This window comes from Oxyura jamaicensis, chromosome 13, assembly GCF_011077185.1.
Source record: "Oxyura jamaicensis isolate SHBP4307 breed ruddy duck chromosome 13, BPBGC_Ojam_1.0, whole genome shotgun sequence".
Classification (NCBI taxonomy): domain Eukaryota; kingdom Metazoa; phylum Chordata; class Aves; order Anseriformes; family Anatidae; genus Oxyura; species Oxyura jamaicensis.
This window is the reverse complement of record NC_048905.1, coordinates 7782971-7797457: the sequence shown is the minus strand read 5'-3', so window position 1 is coordinate 7797457 and position 14487 is coordinate 7782971. Positions and strand designations below refer to the sequence as shown.

Genomic DNA, 14487 nt, shown 5'->3' with positions numbered 1-14487 from the left:
CTTTGTAGCTGCCTCCATCAGAAGGCACTGCCTTGTCCCCCCAACAACAGTTCAAAGGCAGCAATTCCATCACATGGCTAACGCAGAAGTCTTCAAGCCTGCTGGAGACACACATGTATTTAAGTTTCACCTACAGCTTGCTGTACAGAGGACTCCGATAACACTGCTCACATTTACAGCTAGAGTTGCACACATAAGGACATTGAGAGATGAGACAAGTAGAACAGATTTAGACCAAAGGCAGTGGACATTTATTCCTCATTTGTGCAAGAGTGTAAAGATGCATTTGAAAATGGATGGGACACACCCCTGTGGCTGGAAAGCTGGAGGCCACAGCCTCTCCTTTATAGTTGATGGCTTTGTTTACAATTGTACTAAGAGGAGAAACTTGCAGACTCACCTATTTCACACGAATGATGCTGGCAAATACACTTTGTATACAAAGAAAAGTTTCAAACTACATTTTTCACTAGATTCAAGTGAAGACTTTGTTCAAAAAAGACACATACAAGTACAATTTAAAAGTGTATGAACATTTGCAAATGTTTAGTGCAAAGTAATTATGTAAAAGCTACATTTTTATGAAAGTTTGTGCTGATGTGTTTGGTAGTTTGTTTTTAATACCCTTTTACATCCATTATTTTAGTTACATAAGGTTTCACTTACCTACAGTACATATGCATCGTGTTAGGTCCCATGCAAGTGGGAATAATACCATTAGGCTTTGTAAAATGTCATTCATTTAGTAAACTGCTTATTTGGTTTTAACAGTCAAGTTCCTGGCACACTACACATCCTGATTTCATGTAAGTGCTTAAGCTTATGGTTGTCTTGTTCAGGTGCATAGCCTTGTGTGATGCAAACCAAATCACTTCATGATTTTCAAATGCAACCATTTGTGAATGCAAAAGTTCTAGAGAAATCCACCATTAGTTTTAGCCTGTAACAAACTGCTCTTAATAATTAAAAGCCTATTCACACAAAGTTATATGTAATGACTGTAGTAATCAGTTTATTACACAGATTAATCATTCTTGAACGTACAAGCTCCAGGGGAGCAGTTGGGTCTTTAAATATACACAAGTTTTCTGTCAAATGGATTTTTTACCCTTACATCCAGAAAGACCTAAGCAGTTAAAAAAACTTAAGAAAAATAAGAGCTATTAGCTATGTATTAACTGAGAAACCACATACAAACCAAAAAGAGTATGAAGGAGGGGAGAGAGTTGAAACAAATCAACATCACTTGATGCACTAATAGCTCCAATCCATTTAAATGTTGACCAGTTAAACTTAGACCTTAAACACAGGATGTGGGTACAGTTTCTCTCATTGGTCATAACATTTACCTAAGGTGTCGGTCCTTCAGAATAAAATGAATACAGAAACAGCTTCAAGTTCTTCACCTGGCCTTTCATAACTGTTATGAGTTTAAAAGGATTCCACTTAAAATCCTTCATGGATCAGCAACACTGTCCCTAGAAATATGAAATCCACCATAAGTCTCCCATTCACATTTTATTACCCAATTTAAACCAACAAGGAATGCTTTTAGGCTCACAAAGTTATGACTGAAGAACTAGCTTTTCACACACACACTTCTCTGCTAGGAGTCAATGTTGGTACGGGGAAATACAGTATTTCTATTTTGTTGTTCCAAGTATGTACAACACGCAGCACTGCTGTATCAGGTAAACATGTGCACAGGGGAAGATGAGGCGTGGGCTCATAGAAAGCAGTCAAATGGAAATCAAAAGGACTTTCTCTTTCAGAGTTCCCCTATCTTTATTTGTAGAGGTTATCCAATAATTTCTTTAATTACATCGCATACTTCTGAGTCCATTCCCGAGCTATTCTGTTGTACCTGTATGTATAAAAAGAGGATTTACTTAACATCTCAACAATACTTCAACTCCAGCAGTCTAGTCTACACATGACATGAAATTGCACTCTGCAGTAGCATCATTAGTTTGTAAAATTACAAAGCAAACCAAAGTATTAGGCAAATGGGGAAAAAACCCACAGTGGTTCATGGACAAGAAGCTTGCCATATTTACAAGAGGTATGCGAGATCTTTTGAGATCTTTCTGATTCAAGCCACAGAACAGACCTAGAGCACGTCTGAGAAGTATTTTTAGGAAGTTTTTACCTACTCCTCTCCCAGCCCCCAAGCACTGTATCCCCAGGAAAATTACTATTGCCAAAATTAAAAATCTGCATTCCAGAAAAAAGGATGTTTCCCTCCCACATCATTCTTCTTTCCTTATGAAGTTAAGCCTAGTACGTGATATTTGCTAGGCTACCAAACCCTGGCAGACCTGTTCCATGCTACACACTGAATTTAGATATTCCGATTACTATCAGGACACAAAGACTTGTCCACCAGAAGTTTTTATTCTAAAGGTACAATATGCTCCTTCTTCGAAGCCACCTGTAGCTTTTGTACCAGAATACTCTTTATAGCCAGTGTCGAATCTAGAGGAAGCTCAAGTTAGTTATGTAAAACAAAGCAGTCATTGTCATTTACAATACTGATAACAACTGTGTTTCTCATAACAGAATTCAAGTTGTTCTTGTTCTACAGTTTGCAGAAGGAGCACATAATCAATATAAATAACTAGAAAACATCTTGCTAAATTTTTGTAATGGAATTTAGTCTGTAGACAAAGTTCTTCAGCTTAAGAAATTAGACTAAGCACTCATGAACATGGGAAAGCAGCTATTATTTTACTTTTCGGAGACTATTCAAGAGCAAGGCCAGTTATGTTTAACCACAAAAGCTTCTTAATTTTGCAAAAAAGCATCCTACATCCAGTAAGTATGCAAGTGTAGTCAGTCACTTAGCTGTAGCTTGAAGTATGTACTGCTAATCTTGCAATTCTGATTAGAAACAATCCATGGACTTCCTAACACTTCCTCAAACATTCAAGTTGATGAATCACTTTCCCTTCCTATCTTGTTCGCATTAGATGAGAATATAGCTTCAGAAGTTAACGCCACTGATAAAATGGAACAGTGAGGTATAAGAAACATCACACAATTAGGCTATTGCTTTTACATAAAGCAATTCAAGTCTTCTCATTAGTGAAATTCTCTCGATATCTTATTTCAGAAAGAGCTCGAGTCCTCTCACCCCACCTCTACATCACTTGTTCTTTCCCGAGTCAAATTAAGATGAATTTTTTTTTGTTATTGCTTTGCTCACATGACTCCATCACCAACTGATAGCACTGAAACATTCCTGCACTGAAGTAACTTGTTCTCCCTCTGCTGGCTATTTGAGCTTAAAGCACACAGTGAAGGCTATTAAAATCTGTTCACATTCAGCTTGGTTTCATATGAAACACACTTGCATTGTTCATTTTCATTAAATTAATGAAACCTGTAATTAACAGCTACAACACTAATGAAAAGCTATTGTGTAGTATGAAAATGGAACAACAAACCAATAGAAGCACAAGGCCTCTGTGTACTTCGCTTCCACTGGCAAGTATGTCTTTCTCCTACAGCAATGAAAAGCTGTGAAGATGGCTGTATTACACAACCCAGGAAAGTCTCAGACTACCACCAATACAGAGCGAGAACAGCAGAACACTCCACGCTTTTCCAGGAAACAGGTCTTTTCAGTTCCCCTTTACTAATTAAGCATGGATTCCGCTTATGTTACATTTTTGGCTTCCATACTTACTTTTCTCTATCTGTTTTGTAGATCCGTGCAATCTCAGGCACTAAAGGATCATCTGGATTGGGATCACACAACAGAGAACAGATGGACAAAAGTACTAGGGAGAAAAAAAGAAATACTGCATTAGAGTACTGAAGACACCTGTAGAATTCAGCCAGCCTACTTGCTACCCCTCTAGACATTAGAATTAGCATCACTTTTTAAAACGCTAAGGAGCACTAATTCAGCCAAGACAATTTGAAGAAGAAAACTGGTTTAACTAATCAACTGTGCACGACCACAAGCTTTTTTAATATCACCACCACAACTGGGAACCTTCTAGAGAAGAGTATCTGGTTACAGCCTTATAATCACAAGGCCAAAGTATTCTGTTTGAAACAGTACCTGAAAGCCTTCTCAGAACATACACCTGTTACTACTCTTGAAATTCAGCTTTCGCCTAAAAAAGTGACCTTATTGTTGACAACTTACAGAAGCACTAAATCAGAAGTCCAAAGGCAGAGATCCATCTGAGATGAAGTATGAGCTGCTCACAAAGCCTTACTAGGCATTTAAAAATAATGCTAGTCTTGCTGAGAATTAGAAGACTTTATCCAATTATTTCCTCAGCGTAAGTTGAAATAAAATTTATTCGAGTAGTATTCAACACGAATCAAAAAAGCACTGCTTACTGCATTCACACCAACCACAAAGCCCTGAACTTTAAAGTTTCACTATAAATACATATTGCATGTACTCCAGAAGCCACATCCCGCCCATATGATGCTGCTTAGCGTAGCATCAGCCTTCATCCATATAAGGAGTCAGGAGACTGCCTGCAAACCTACAGATAGCATGTGCACATTCCCACGTTCACAACAAAGCCAAAGAGATGAGAAGGCAGTAAGTTATAAGCAAAACATATTGGGACAATACTACATGAAGCATGTCAAGGACTTCTTGCCCTCTAAGAAACACCAAACATTCCTTTGATTATAACTGGCTGAAAGCGTTACAGACAATGCCACTCCGTATGTCCCTTCATCAATAACAGCAGTCGTCACAAGACATCCTCCAAGGAACTTCGAAATGACAGCAGTTTTAAGTTTGAAGTTCTAACAGATTGGTGTTCAGTGCCTTCCATCAGTTGCTACTGTGACATGGAACAGAGGAGACCACCAGTGTGCTGAAAGGTATCAGCTGAAAAGTGAAAAAAAGAACAGCATGCATTCTACAACTCACTTTTTAAAGTAGAGGTAGCTTAGAAGAGAGTCCACAAAACAAAGAATGGCTAGATGTAGCCAGAGAGAAAGGGGAAAACAGGTCTGAGTTGTGTAAACTGTAGAAAATTCTTGAAGTGTGACAAGAGTGAAAAGTAGGTCTTAGCTGGTCTAGCTACTCAGCGATAAGAACACCCAGGTCAGTTTTTTTGAATCTTTATCTAACCCTGAAATCATGAATCTAATCATGAGTTTCAAGTTAAAAGCTTCCAGAACATTAATAAGCTCTGTTCCCTATTTAAGTAAACATATTTCCTGGTCTAGAGTAAAGAACAACCTCTTCCTCCAGCAACTTCCTCTGCTTTGAGGCAGAATAACACTGTAAACTGGTAACAGTTGACCATCTCCAACTAGACAAATGGCTTATTCTTACAGGTGATATTCTACATTACATGGGATATTAAGAACCAAGACCTCCAAGATGACTGCCAAATTACAAGAATGGCTTTGTCCCACTAATTAGTCAGTCTTAGATATTTAACTCAATAACATGAAAGTACTTAACCCTCTCAACTGGTTGTCTTAGTACCCTGACAGCATTTGGACCATGCACACAGTCTCTACTGAAAGTAACCTTAGAACAAAGGGCAGCTTTAACACTTCAGATGTAGTACTTCTGAAAACAGCTCAACAGCTTACCATCAGAAGTGCCATCTACAGACACAAATCTGCATCTACAAATTGCCTTCTTTAAAGGATCCTCTCCTTTCAGTCTCAAATACTTTGATGTCAGCCACCTCTTTCAGCACTAAGTTCCATAAACCAACTATTTATGGAACAACTGGAATTTAAGTTTCAAAACAACTACTTCCAGTTTCATTCTGCACTTGTGATTTTCTACTGTCCTTTTGTAATAAAACATAGTGGAGAGTATTTATTCCCTACAATCAATTGCCACTCAGACCATTAATTCAAATACCTCACTGAACACAGCATCATAGCATGAAGATTTTAGTTGCATGCTGCAGGTGTGTAGAAACCACTAGTCCTGAACTGCTTGCTCTCCTTTAACAAAGGCTGAAAGGTAAGGCAGACAATGTTACAACATACACAGCAGGCTTATTACCTGTAGTGTCTTCCACCCGTTTCAGCTTTGTTCTTTCCCCCCAAGAATACCAAGCAAGACTCATGCTACTGTTAAGTAACAGCGATCTCTACCACCTTACACCCACCTGCTGCTGGTCAGTGTAGCTTGAACATGGCAGTTTCTCCAGCTCTTTTCCTGTGGCCCATTTCTTTGTACTTGTCAGACTCCACTGATAATCCACTGGTCACTGAAGTTTCTTCAGGTGGTAGGACGAGTAAAAAAAAAAAATCTAACACCTGTCCCCTCCCTTTAACAGAAGCAGGAGGAAAACCAGTCACAGTTTCCTGGTCAAGTATTCTACCTGCTCCCCTAGGCAGGGGTCACTGCAACAGGCTCCCCATGGCACTGGTCACAGCACCAAGCCTGCCAGAGTACAAGAAACATCTGGAGAATACTCTCAGAAATACAGCTTCATTTTTAGGTAGTCTTGTGTAGAGCCAGTAGTTGGACTCTATTCATTTCATATCCCTTTTAATTTAGGATATTCCATGAAATCTACTTTTACCCATCCTTTAATTGCCAAGGACTTTTTGCAAACAAGATAGCTCACCCCTCACCAGCAGAGCCCAGCTACAAGCTGGTTCAGGCCACTCCGCCTACCTTCCCCAACCACTCTAATGCTCCCCCTGCTCAACACCCATGGTACTGAGCGGGAGCTTCTCATCCACACCTCACACCAACCTTGCTCTCACCACCACCTGCTCTAACACCGGACCACAAAGGTGGTGTTCAGCTGTTAGCCAGCATGGGAAGACCAGGAGGTTGCTTTGTGACCTTCAGAGCTATACCAATCCTCCCAGGGTTGCACATTAAGTCAGTTTTGTCTGGTAAGACTCAAGTCTGCCTTCAACAGCATTCCCTTCCTGAAAGGAAAGGGAGAGTTCAGTGTCCCAAGTCTAGGAGTTTTAGCTCTCTGCTTACAAACTATTGGCATGAGTTACTTGCTGGCCATTAAAAACAACACTAATACTCTTTACTAGAGGACATTGTCCTTTAGTAGAACTCAGTCACTAGCCCAGGAAAGTGGTTGAGTCACCATCCCTGGAGGTCTTTAAAAGACATTTAGACGCGGAGCTTAGTGCCATGCTTTAGTGAAGGACTTGTTAGCATTAAGTTAGAGGCTGGACTCAGTGATCTTGGAGGTGTCTTCCAACCTAGATGATTCTGTGATTCTAAGTGCTTTCAATGAGTTCTGGCAATTTACTAACCTCAAAAATAATTTATAGATTTCATTCTGCAGTAGTTCATTTGTACTACAGGAAGTCTCACTCCAAAATTTTAATAAATGGTCTAGATCATTAGTTTCAAGCTGCACTGCCATATTCAGCAGTCTTTTGATTAGTGAAGTCTTAAGACTTAAAAACTATTGTCCATTATGCTTGCCATGGCTTCTTGCCACTTTAAATCTTTGATCTGTATAGTTTCAGCAAGGAAAAAGTTTTTTACTTGGATTTTATTAAAAATTAAACCACTTTAACTAGCCTGCTGAACCCAGTTATTTGTACAAAGTAATTCCAAGTTCTGAGGTTTTCCATCAGAAAATGGCACATATGCACATGCTTTAGACCAATCAATGTAAGCAGCCTCTAGACCACCACTAACACTCCTAAAACAAACAAAAATTACCTTTGCATAGAATTTAAGGACCCAAGTGCAAGTGGGAAGAGGAAATAATCCTTAGCCCTTAGAGCATCAGCTATGTATATATACAAGTTCTTTGATGCATTAGAGTAATTAAGATAACACTGCAACAGAATCAGCAGACCACCTTCTGCAGTGCAGTTGAGTATTATTGCAATTAATTCTGTAGAAAAACCTTGATGCTTATGTAGTCATTTGACTGGTAAACATCAGGATTAGCACAAGACAGTACATGTTCACAAGAACAAGTCTTGTGACAACAGAATTAAGTTGAAGAACTACACAAGATAGTTAAGGGGTTTGAACCCCCTGAATAATACATGATTCATCATCTCTTCACTCTTAAATGAGTTAAGTCACTTCAACTGTGATTCCTACCTATGTACTGCAGACAATGAAAAACAATTTATCATTTAGAGGGATTCTTACTGCTATAAAGTAGCATGGACCACATACTCCATGACATCTAAATAAGGAATGGGGAGAACAGAACTAATCAAGGAGAAAGACTATTAACAAAGTATCTCTAAGAAAGTTAATGGTCTTAGCTTCCCCATACCTAGAGCATTGATACAGATGTATTATCTGAAGCCAACTGTTTACTTAACATTCTTTGAAGCCAACTGAGGTCTACCAGCATCATGTTGCACAATGGTATTGCAAGTTTCCACTGCAAGACTTCCCCTGAAGCATATAAAATGCTCCAAAATTTAAGGGTAGTCCCTGAAGGTAGCTTCAATGTGCAGAGAATCACACCATTTACAGCTTGTCAGCAAGCTTAGCTACAGGTTACTGCTGTGAGATTCACCTCATCTTCTCAGTAGGCTTCTGCAGTGTGCTCTTGCATCACCAACGACAGTCTGCCATTAAGTATTTTATCTTTCCTGCTCTGCCAAACCTCAGATGGAAATTGCAGGTAGATGCAAATCCCATATGTAAACTCCATGGTTACGCTTCTTCTGCCATGAAGCTGCTCAGTCATTAGTCAGGACAGAACTTATTAAGCAGGCTCTCCACAGATCCTTCCAGCACTCGCCAAATGAGCAATATGGAAAACACCACCAGCATCTGCCCACTGGAACACGCTATTGGCCCACACAACTCTAAGAGAGACATCAAGCTCCTGTAATACAAAGGTAGACTCCTTTACAAACCACTGCCCTCAGCTCCAGTTGGAGGGAGTAAGCTACACAGCCAGAAAGATGTCTTTCCCAGAGCCTCAGGAGGAGAGGGAAGTCAGAGGTACCCATTAGTTTATACAAAACTGACTTTTGTTGATGGCATGGATGACTTTTATAATCAAGTGCATGACACAGTTATGACACACCTCTGCCTGGACACGCAGCTGCTGCTGGCAGTGGTTGTTAGGAGTCAGAAGCAGCTGTATAACCTTTCACACACATTGTGTTGACGTTTGAGACAATGGCCAGGTCTATTCCTACAACAGTAAAGTCCAGGTTACCACCGAAAGCCTCTATTTAAGCCTTGTTAGAGCACGAGGCTCTGGAGCCACACTTTCTGGTTTCTCTAGACATGGCACTAGAAAGAGGCTAATACCAGCTCTGTCCTATCGTTCTGTACTGAGACAATGATCCTGGTTAATTAAGAACCATAGATGCTATTGATGCAGAAGCCCGAAAGCTGACCTGTAAGACAGAGGCTTCCCAAAGATCACTTGGAACAGCTGATGATTATCTTCACTGTATCAGCACAGAAGTCACCTTCAAAAGTCTGAATTCAAAGCATTCACTTGGTGAACAAGCCACAATAGGTCTCATAACCATTACTTCCAGCTGTTCCCTTAGTATAGGGTACTAGCCTCTGTGCTACCACTTAGGCTAAAATCTAGCTGGAATTACAAATAGAACTTGCTACAGAAAGCGCATACCCATAGACCATTTATGGAGAAGCAGCAACTGAGGAGCAATGGAATGTCCAGCTGAATCACAGAAAGGAGATTAAAAAGCAAGTACCAACTCCAAGGTAATGAGCTACCTGAAAGAAATTTCTTAACTGATGCTCTGATTCAACAGCTGTTTGGTGCTATTACTGCTCTACAAAGACAAGTCAATCTAAATTGATCTATGAGTTGTTTCCTTTGGCACCAAAGCAGCCTAGATCAGAAACCGGACACTGACAGCCTTAGCTCTCTCCACGAAGACCCCTGTTAAAATTAACTCCTCTGTTAAAGGCAAAGAGCACATAAATCACTAGATGAGAACAGATCAGCTGACTTTTCAAAAGGGAAGTTATTCCTGTAGTCACCTCCTGCATAGGGCACAAGGCCTCAACAGACCAAGCCAGTCTTCTCCCACTAAGGGAAGATCAATTTCTAAGGAACTAAGTAAGCTAATCTGCACCAAGGTTTGTTAAAGTACTAGGAAAGAAGCGACAGTTACTTTGTACATCAAATTGTCAGGACAGCAGGATGATATATACTCAGTTACCAGTCCTGACTGAAGTCACACAGCTGTCCCAAGTTCACCATATAATCAGAAAGCTTGCATAGTGACATGGGGCAGCAAGATAAAAATAGGAAGGTAGCAACTGTTGTACACCACACCAATATCATGAGCCCACCTTGCCTGCTCCAGGTGAATAACAGATACTATGCCAGTAAGTTCTCACTATAGAAAGCAAGTTGTCATCCTTCTAGAGAACAGGCCACAGGCTCTGCCAGACTGTTTTGCCCTTTAATCTGGCTCACGTAGACAAATGCATGTTTTTGAATATGAAACTAAGGAAGTTCATCAGCTCAGGTTTAGTTCAGCCTGTTTCTCTGGGGATTACAAAACCTCTGCTAGCATACGTTTGTGACACCTATCACAGCTCAGGAATTCATAACTCCACTTCAGAGGCTTTAATCCAGCTATCCTACTTCTCATGCTAGCTCAGGTTCCTCCCTTCCTAACCACCAACCTGACAGCTAAAAACCTCCACGTCTAGGTTTGTACTACTTCGGTCTGTTGGAAGCGTTCTGCTGCTGTTAAGGTATATGTCTGGGGAAACAACACACTGAAGACTTAAAGGCTTTCTTCCAAGAACATGCACAGGGCACGTGTGCAATGGTTTTAAGGAACACCCAGCTTTTATTTTAGCTTTATACTCTACACTTTGAATGGACAGAGCTCACATGACTACTGCGTATATCAAAGCAGAAGCTCACTGTCCATCCTCATGTATAGCACAGGCACAGCCAAACAGCATATTATAACGTGAGTGAACAAGCAAAAAAGCTCAGAAAGTGTATTTTGGGAGATACTGAAGTATCTGAGCGCTGACAGTGTTTCTTATGTTTCTAACAGCCAGCTTCCTCTATGCTATCAAGCAGATTACAGAATTAAGCTTTATATTCTTATTTTTCCTTTAGTAGTTTAGTCTCATTATAGCTGAGAATTTATCAAGTTGCTAAGTGGCCTTGAACAAGTGATTTCACTTTTTCTCATAGACAGAAATTGAGCATGAAGTCTGCTGAGGTTAGAAAATCCCATTAATACTGAATCAAAATAGTTACCTCGAAGTGGTCAGAAAGCCAACTCCTGCAAGACATTTTTGCCTATGCAATCACTACATTTGAGTTTCAGACCCTTCAAAACTTTTGAGACAGTTTTCTGAAATTAACATCAGCTCTGACAAACTGTAAGCTTGTACCAGTGAGAACAGTGTCAAACTTCAGAACATAGCTTCCAAATGACTGGCTTCTACTTGTGAATGGACAAGATGCATCCGGAAAAGACAAGATGCATCTGGAAAAACAAGAGCAACCCTGGTGAAGTTAAACCCTATTTCTTCACTATACAGTCCCATTTTAAACTTTCAGCAATCTTACCCAGCCTCACAGGAAATACACATTTAAATACAAGTAGTTTAAATCTCTTGCTTCAAAGCAATTTAAATTCCTGATAAGTCAGTTCAACAATGTATGGGTTATTAGAGAATAAAAATTAAATTTTGCCTGGTGTATTCCTAGAGGTTGCAGGGACCCTCAAGCAGCCTCCCCCCTCTGAAGGTCACCTGGTCTAACCCTCTGCTCAAGGAGGGCCACTCAAAGCCAAGAGGGTATAACCATGTCCAGATGACTGCTGACCACCTCCTAGAAGGGAGACTCCACAACAACTCTGGGCAACCTGTGCCAATGCTTGGTCACCCCATCAATACAAAACAGCTTCCTGATGTTCTGAGCGAGCCTCTTGTGTTTCAGTTTGCACCCATTGCCTCCTGTCCTGTCACTGGACACCACAGAGGCCTAGCTCTTCTTGCACTCTCACATACACTGGGCAAGATCCCCCAAGCCTCCTCTTCTCCAGGCTGAAGATTTCTGCTCTCTCAGCCATTCCTCACAGAAGAGATGTTTCAGTCCCTTCATCACCTTCATGGCCCCTTGTCAGCCTCTCCAGTAGCTCCATGTCCCTCTTGTACTGGAGAGCCTAGAACTGTACTCAGTACTCCAGGTGTAGCCTCTCCAGTGCTGAGCAAAGGAGAAGGATCTCCCTCAACCTGCAGGCAATGCGTGAACTAATGCATCCCAGGACACCATTAGTCTTCTTTGCTGCAAGGGCAACATCTGGAAAGATGCCAAAGTAAATACAGTAGAATTGCAAGAGAGTTGGAAATGCTATAAAAAGTTTCCCACACAACCCTAGCTCAGCACATTGTTACAGATCAGTGTTATGTGACAAAGTCCTGTTCCCCTGCCAGTCATTTGGGTAAGCATTATAATAGACAAAAGCCAAGAGAGATGATCAGAAACTTCCCCATTTTGAAACCTGCACTGTGAAGATAAAGTTAATTTAGTTTGCTGGGTAGTTCGGAATTCCCAAAGTCTTATTAAATCCGTTTTAAAACTTGTGTAAGAGCAGCACCACAGAAAACTCACTGCACTGAGTATGGAAAACTCTGAAAAGTGCTCTGAAAATTGTTAAGTGAATGAGACAGGTTACTCACTAGACAGGGTCTTCCAATGCACTGAATACAAGCTCCATGGTGTATTCATTACAAAATGCTTAATACACAGTGGGGAGAAGTAGAATGGGACATAAAAGTTAGCCTGACCTTTATTGAAGTACTTCAGTTAAACACTCAACTCTTGCACATTATTTGCCATATTTAAGAGAAAGTAGTGTTTTTCCCCAAAAAATGGCTGATAACAGTTAAAAGCAAGCGAAGACACTTGATTCCACTGCTCCAGACAGCAGGGATTCTTATCACAATCATAAATAACATTTTTAATTTAAGCCTATGCATTCTGCTTAAGCTTTGGCATTAAGGTAGCCACCAAGGTGTGTTCAAGATTACATTTTGAGATGCCTGATGTTCTACAATAAGTACTCTTTAATGAACATTTACTTCAAAATGACTAACACGAGGAAGTTACTCTATTTTACGAGATGCTCAGTGTTGTCCTCCCTATCCTTCAGAACCATTTTCACAAGTCTAGTAGTAAATGCTCAAAGGCAGAATGGTAACCACTCCAAGGCAGAATGCAAAACCAAGATGCTAGTTACTTCTACTACCACAGTGGTAGAGAAACTTCCTTGTTTATTTTGCAGTCTGAAGTAGAGGTGTCCTGATAGCTAATGCCTGAACTTTGCCATTATTTTACCTAGCAGATGTAGGCTTCTAAACCAGATACTCGGACTGCCTTCTGTAACAGCCTACCATCCTCCCGAGTGTGAGGAGCCAAGATCCATATACCTTTACCACTTACGTTATCCTAATTAGGTAGTACTGTCATGTTTGCCCCTAGTATTTCCATCAGAAAGTGACATTAGAGGTTAAAATGAAGTCACCGCATTTTCCCCTTGCAGGGGAACATGAGCAGCAGCACAAAATCTGGGCTACTACAAAATAATTGCAGCACCTAGTTCAAACTGCTCATGATTTACCAGACACCCCAGAAGGAAGAAGCTGCATCTGACAAGATATTTCCTAGAACCGTTTCTAATCTTTCCTGATTTCTGTATCAGTACAGAAAGCACACCTTCCCCCATGCCCACCGTTGTTGCTTTTGAAGGGACAGAAGCTTCATGCTGAATAGCTAACGTCTTCAGTCCTGTCATCCACTTAAGTTACCTAACCCAACAGCTTTTCCTACCAACAAAAGACTTTACTAGAGAGCTATAATAGCCCTGAAGCCTATAAAGACACTCTACTAGCCTGACCAAAAACAAGATATCCACCCTAGAATGTGGAAGTGAAATTTTGTACTTGTTTGAGGCAAGAATGCCTCGAAGTATCAGCTTTCCCCTTAAAGGGTCATCTGCCTTCTGACAAGACATCTCTGCTATTTCTGACAGATGGATTCTTAATTTCTTTGAAGTCATACATCAGGATTTTTTTTTTTTTTTGCCTTTAACTCCTTCCTAAAGTGACCACCAAGGGAACTCCGATAGAACTTTTCCTCACTGGTTAGATTTGTATGCATTTTGTGCTATAGGAAGGAGTTGGTGTATTCAAACTCTTCTGCAGTGAGTGACAAGCGATCAGTAGTAAATGCACCTGATCTCAGGAAGCATACTCTAGGACAGGAGATGGAAGGGACTAGGCAGCACAGAATGGCCACACTGATCCCATAGCTTACTTCAGTTAAGCCATGAGGATGCAGTTTGAAGAGGATAAGGGAAAGCAGTTCAAGGCAGAGCAGAAAAAACGAGCTAGGGAGAAATTAGAAGCATACTGGAACTGTATTTAACTTTCAAAATTAATTCCACAGTATGAACTATTTCACGAGTGATTAAAGCTCTGACAGCCATTAATACGAAGACCACAGATGCCCTTAACTAGCCTCTATAATATCGCCCCATCTTTCTGTCAGT

General features: G+C 40.5%; 1 protein-coding gene across 1 annotated transcript in view; it reads right to left on the bottom strand.

The window, feature by feature from the left end:
• Positions 1–228: 228 nt before the first annotated feature.
• The window catches only part of UBE2D2 (ubiquitin conjugating enzyme E2 D2), a 30484-nt gene continuing 16225 nt past the window's right edge, over positions 229–14487 (bottom strand). The window contains exons 6-7 of the mRNA XM_035338457.1: positions 3689–3782; positions 229–1864 (exon numbers count right to left, since the gene is read on the bottom strand). Coding sequence (XP_035194348.1) covers positions 1819–1864; positions 3689–3782 — 140 coding nt within the window. The 3' untranslated portion in view covers positions 229–1818. The remainder of the gene's footprint in view (positions 1865–3688; positions 3783–14487) is intronic.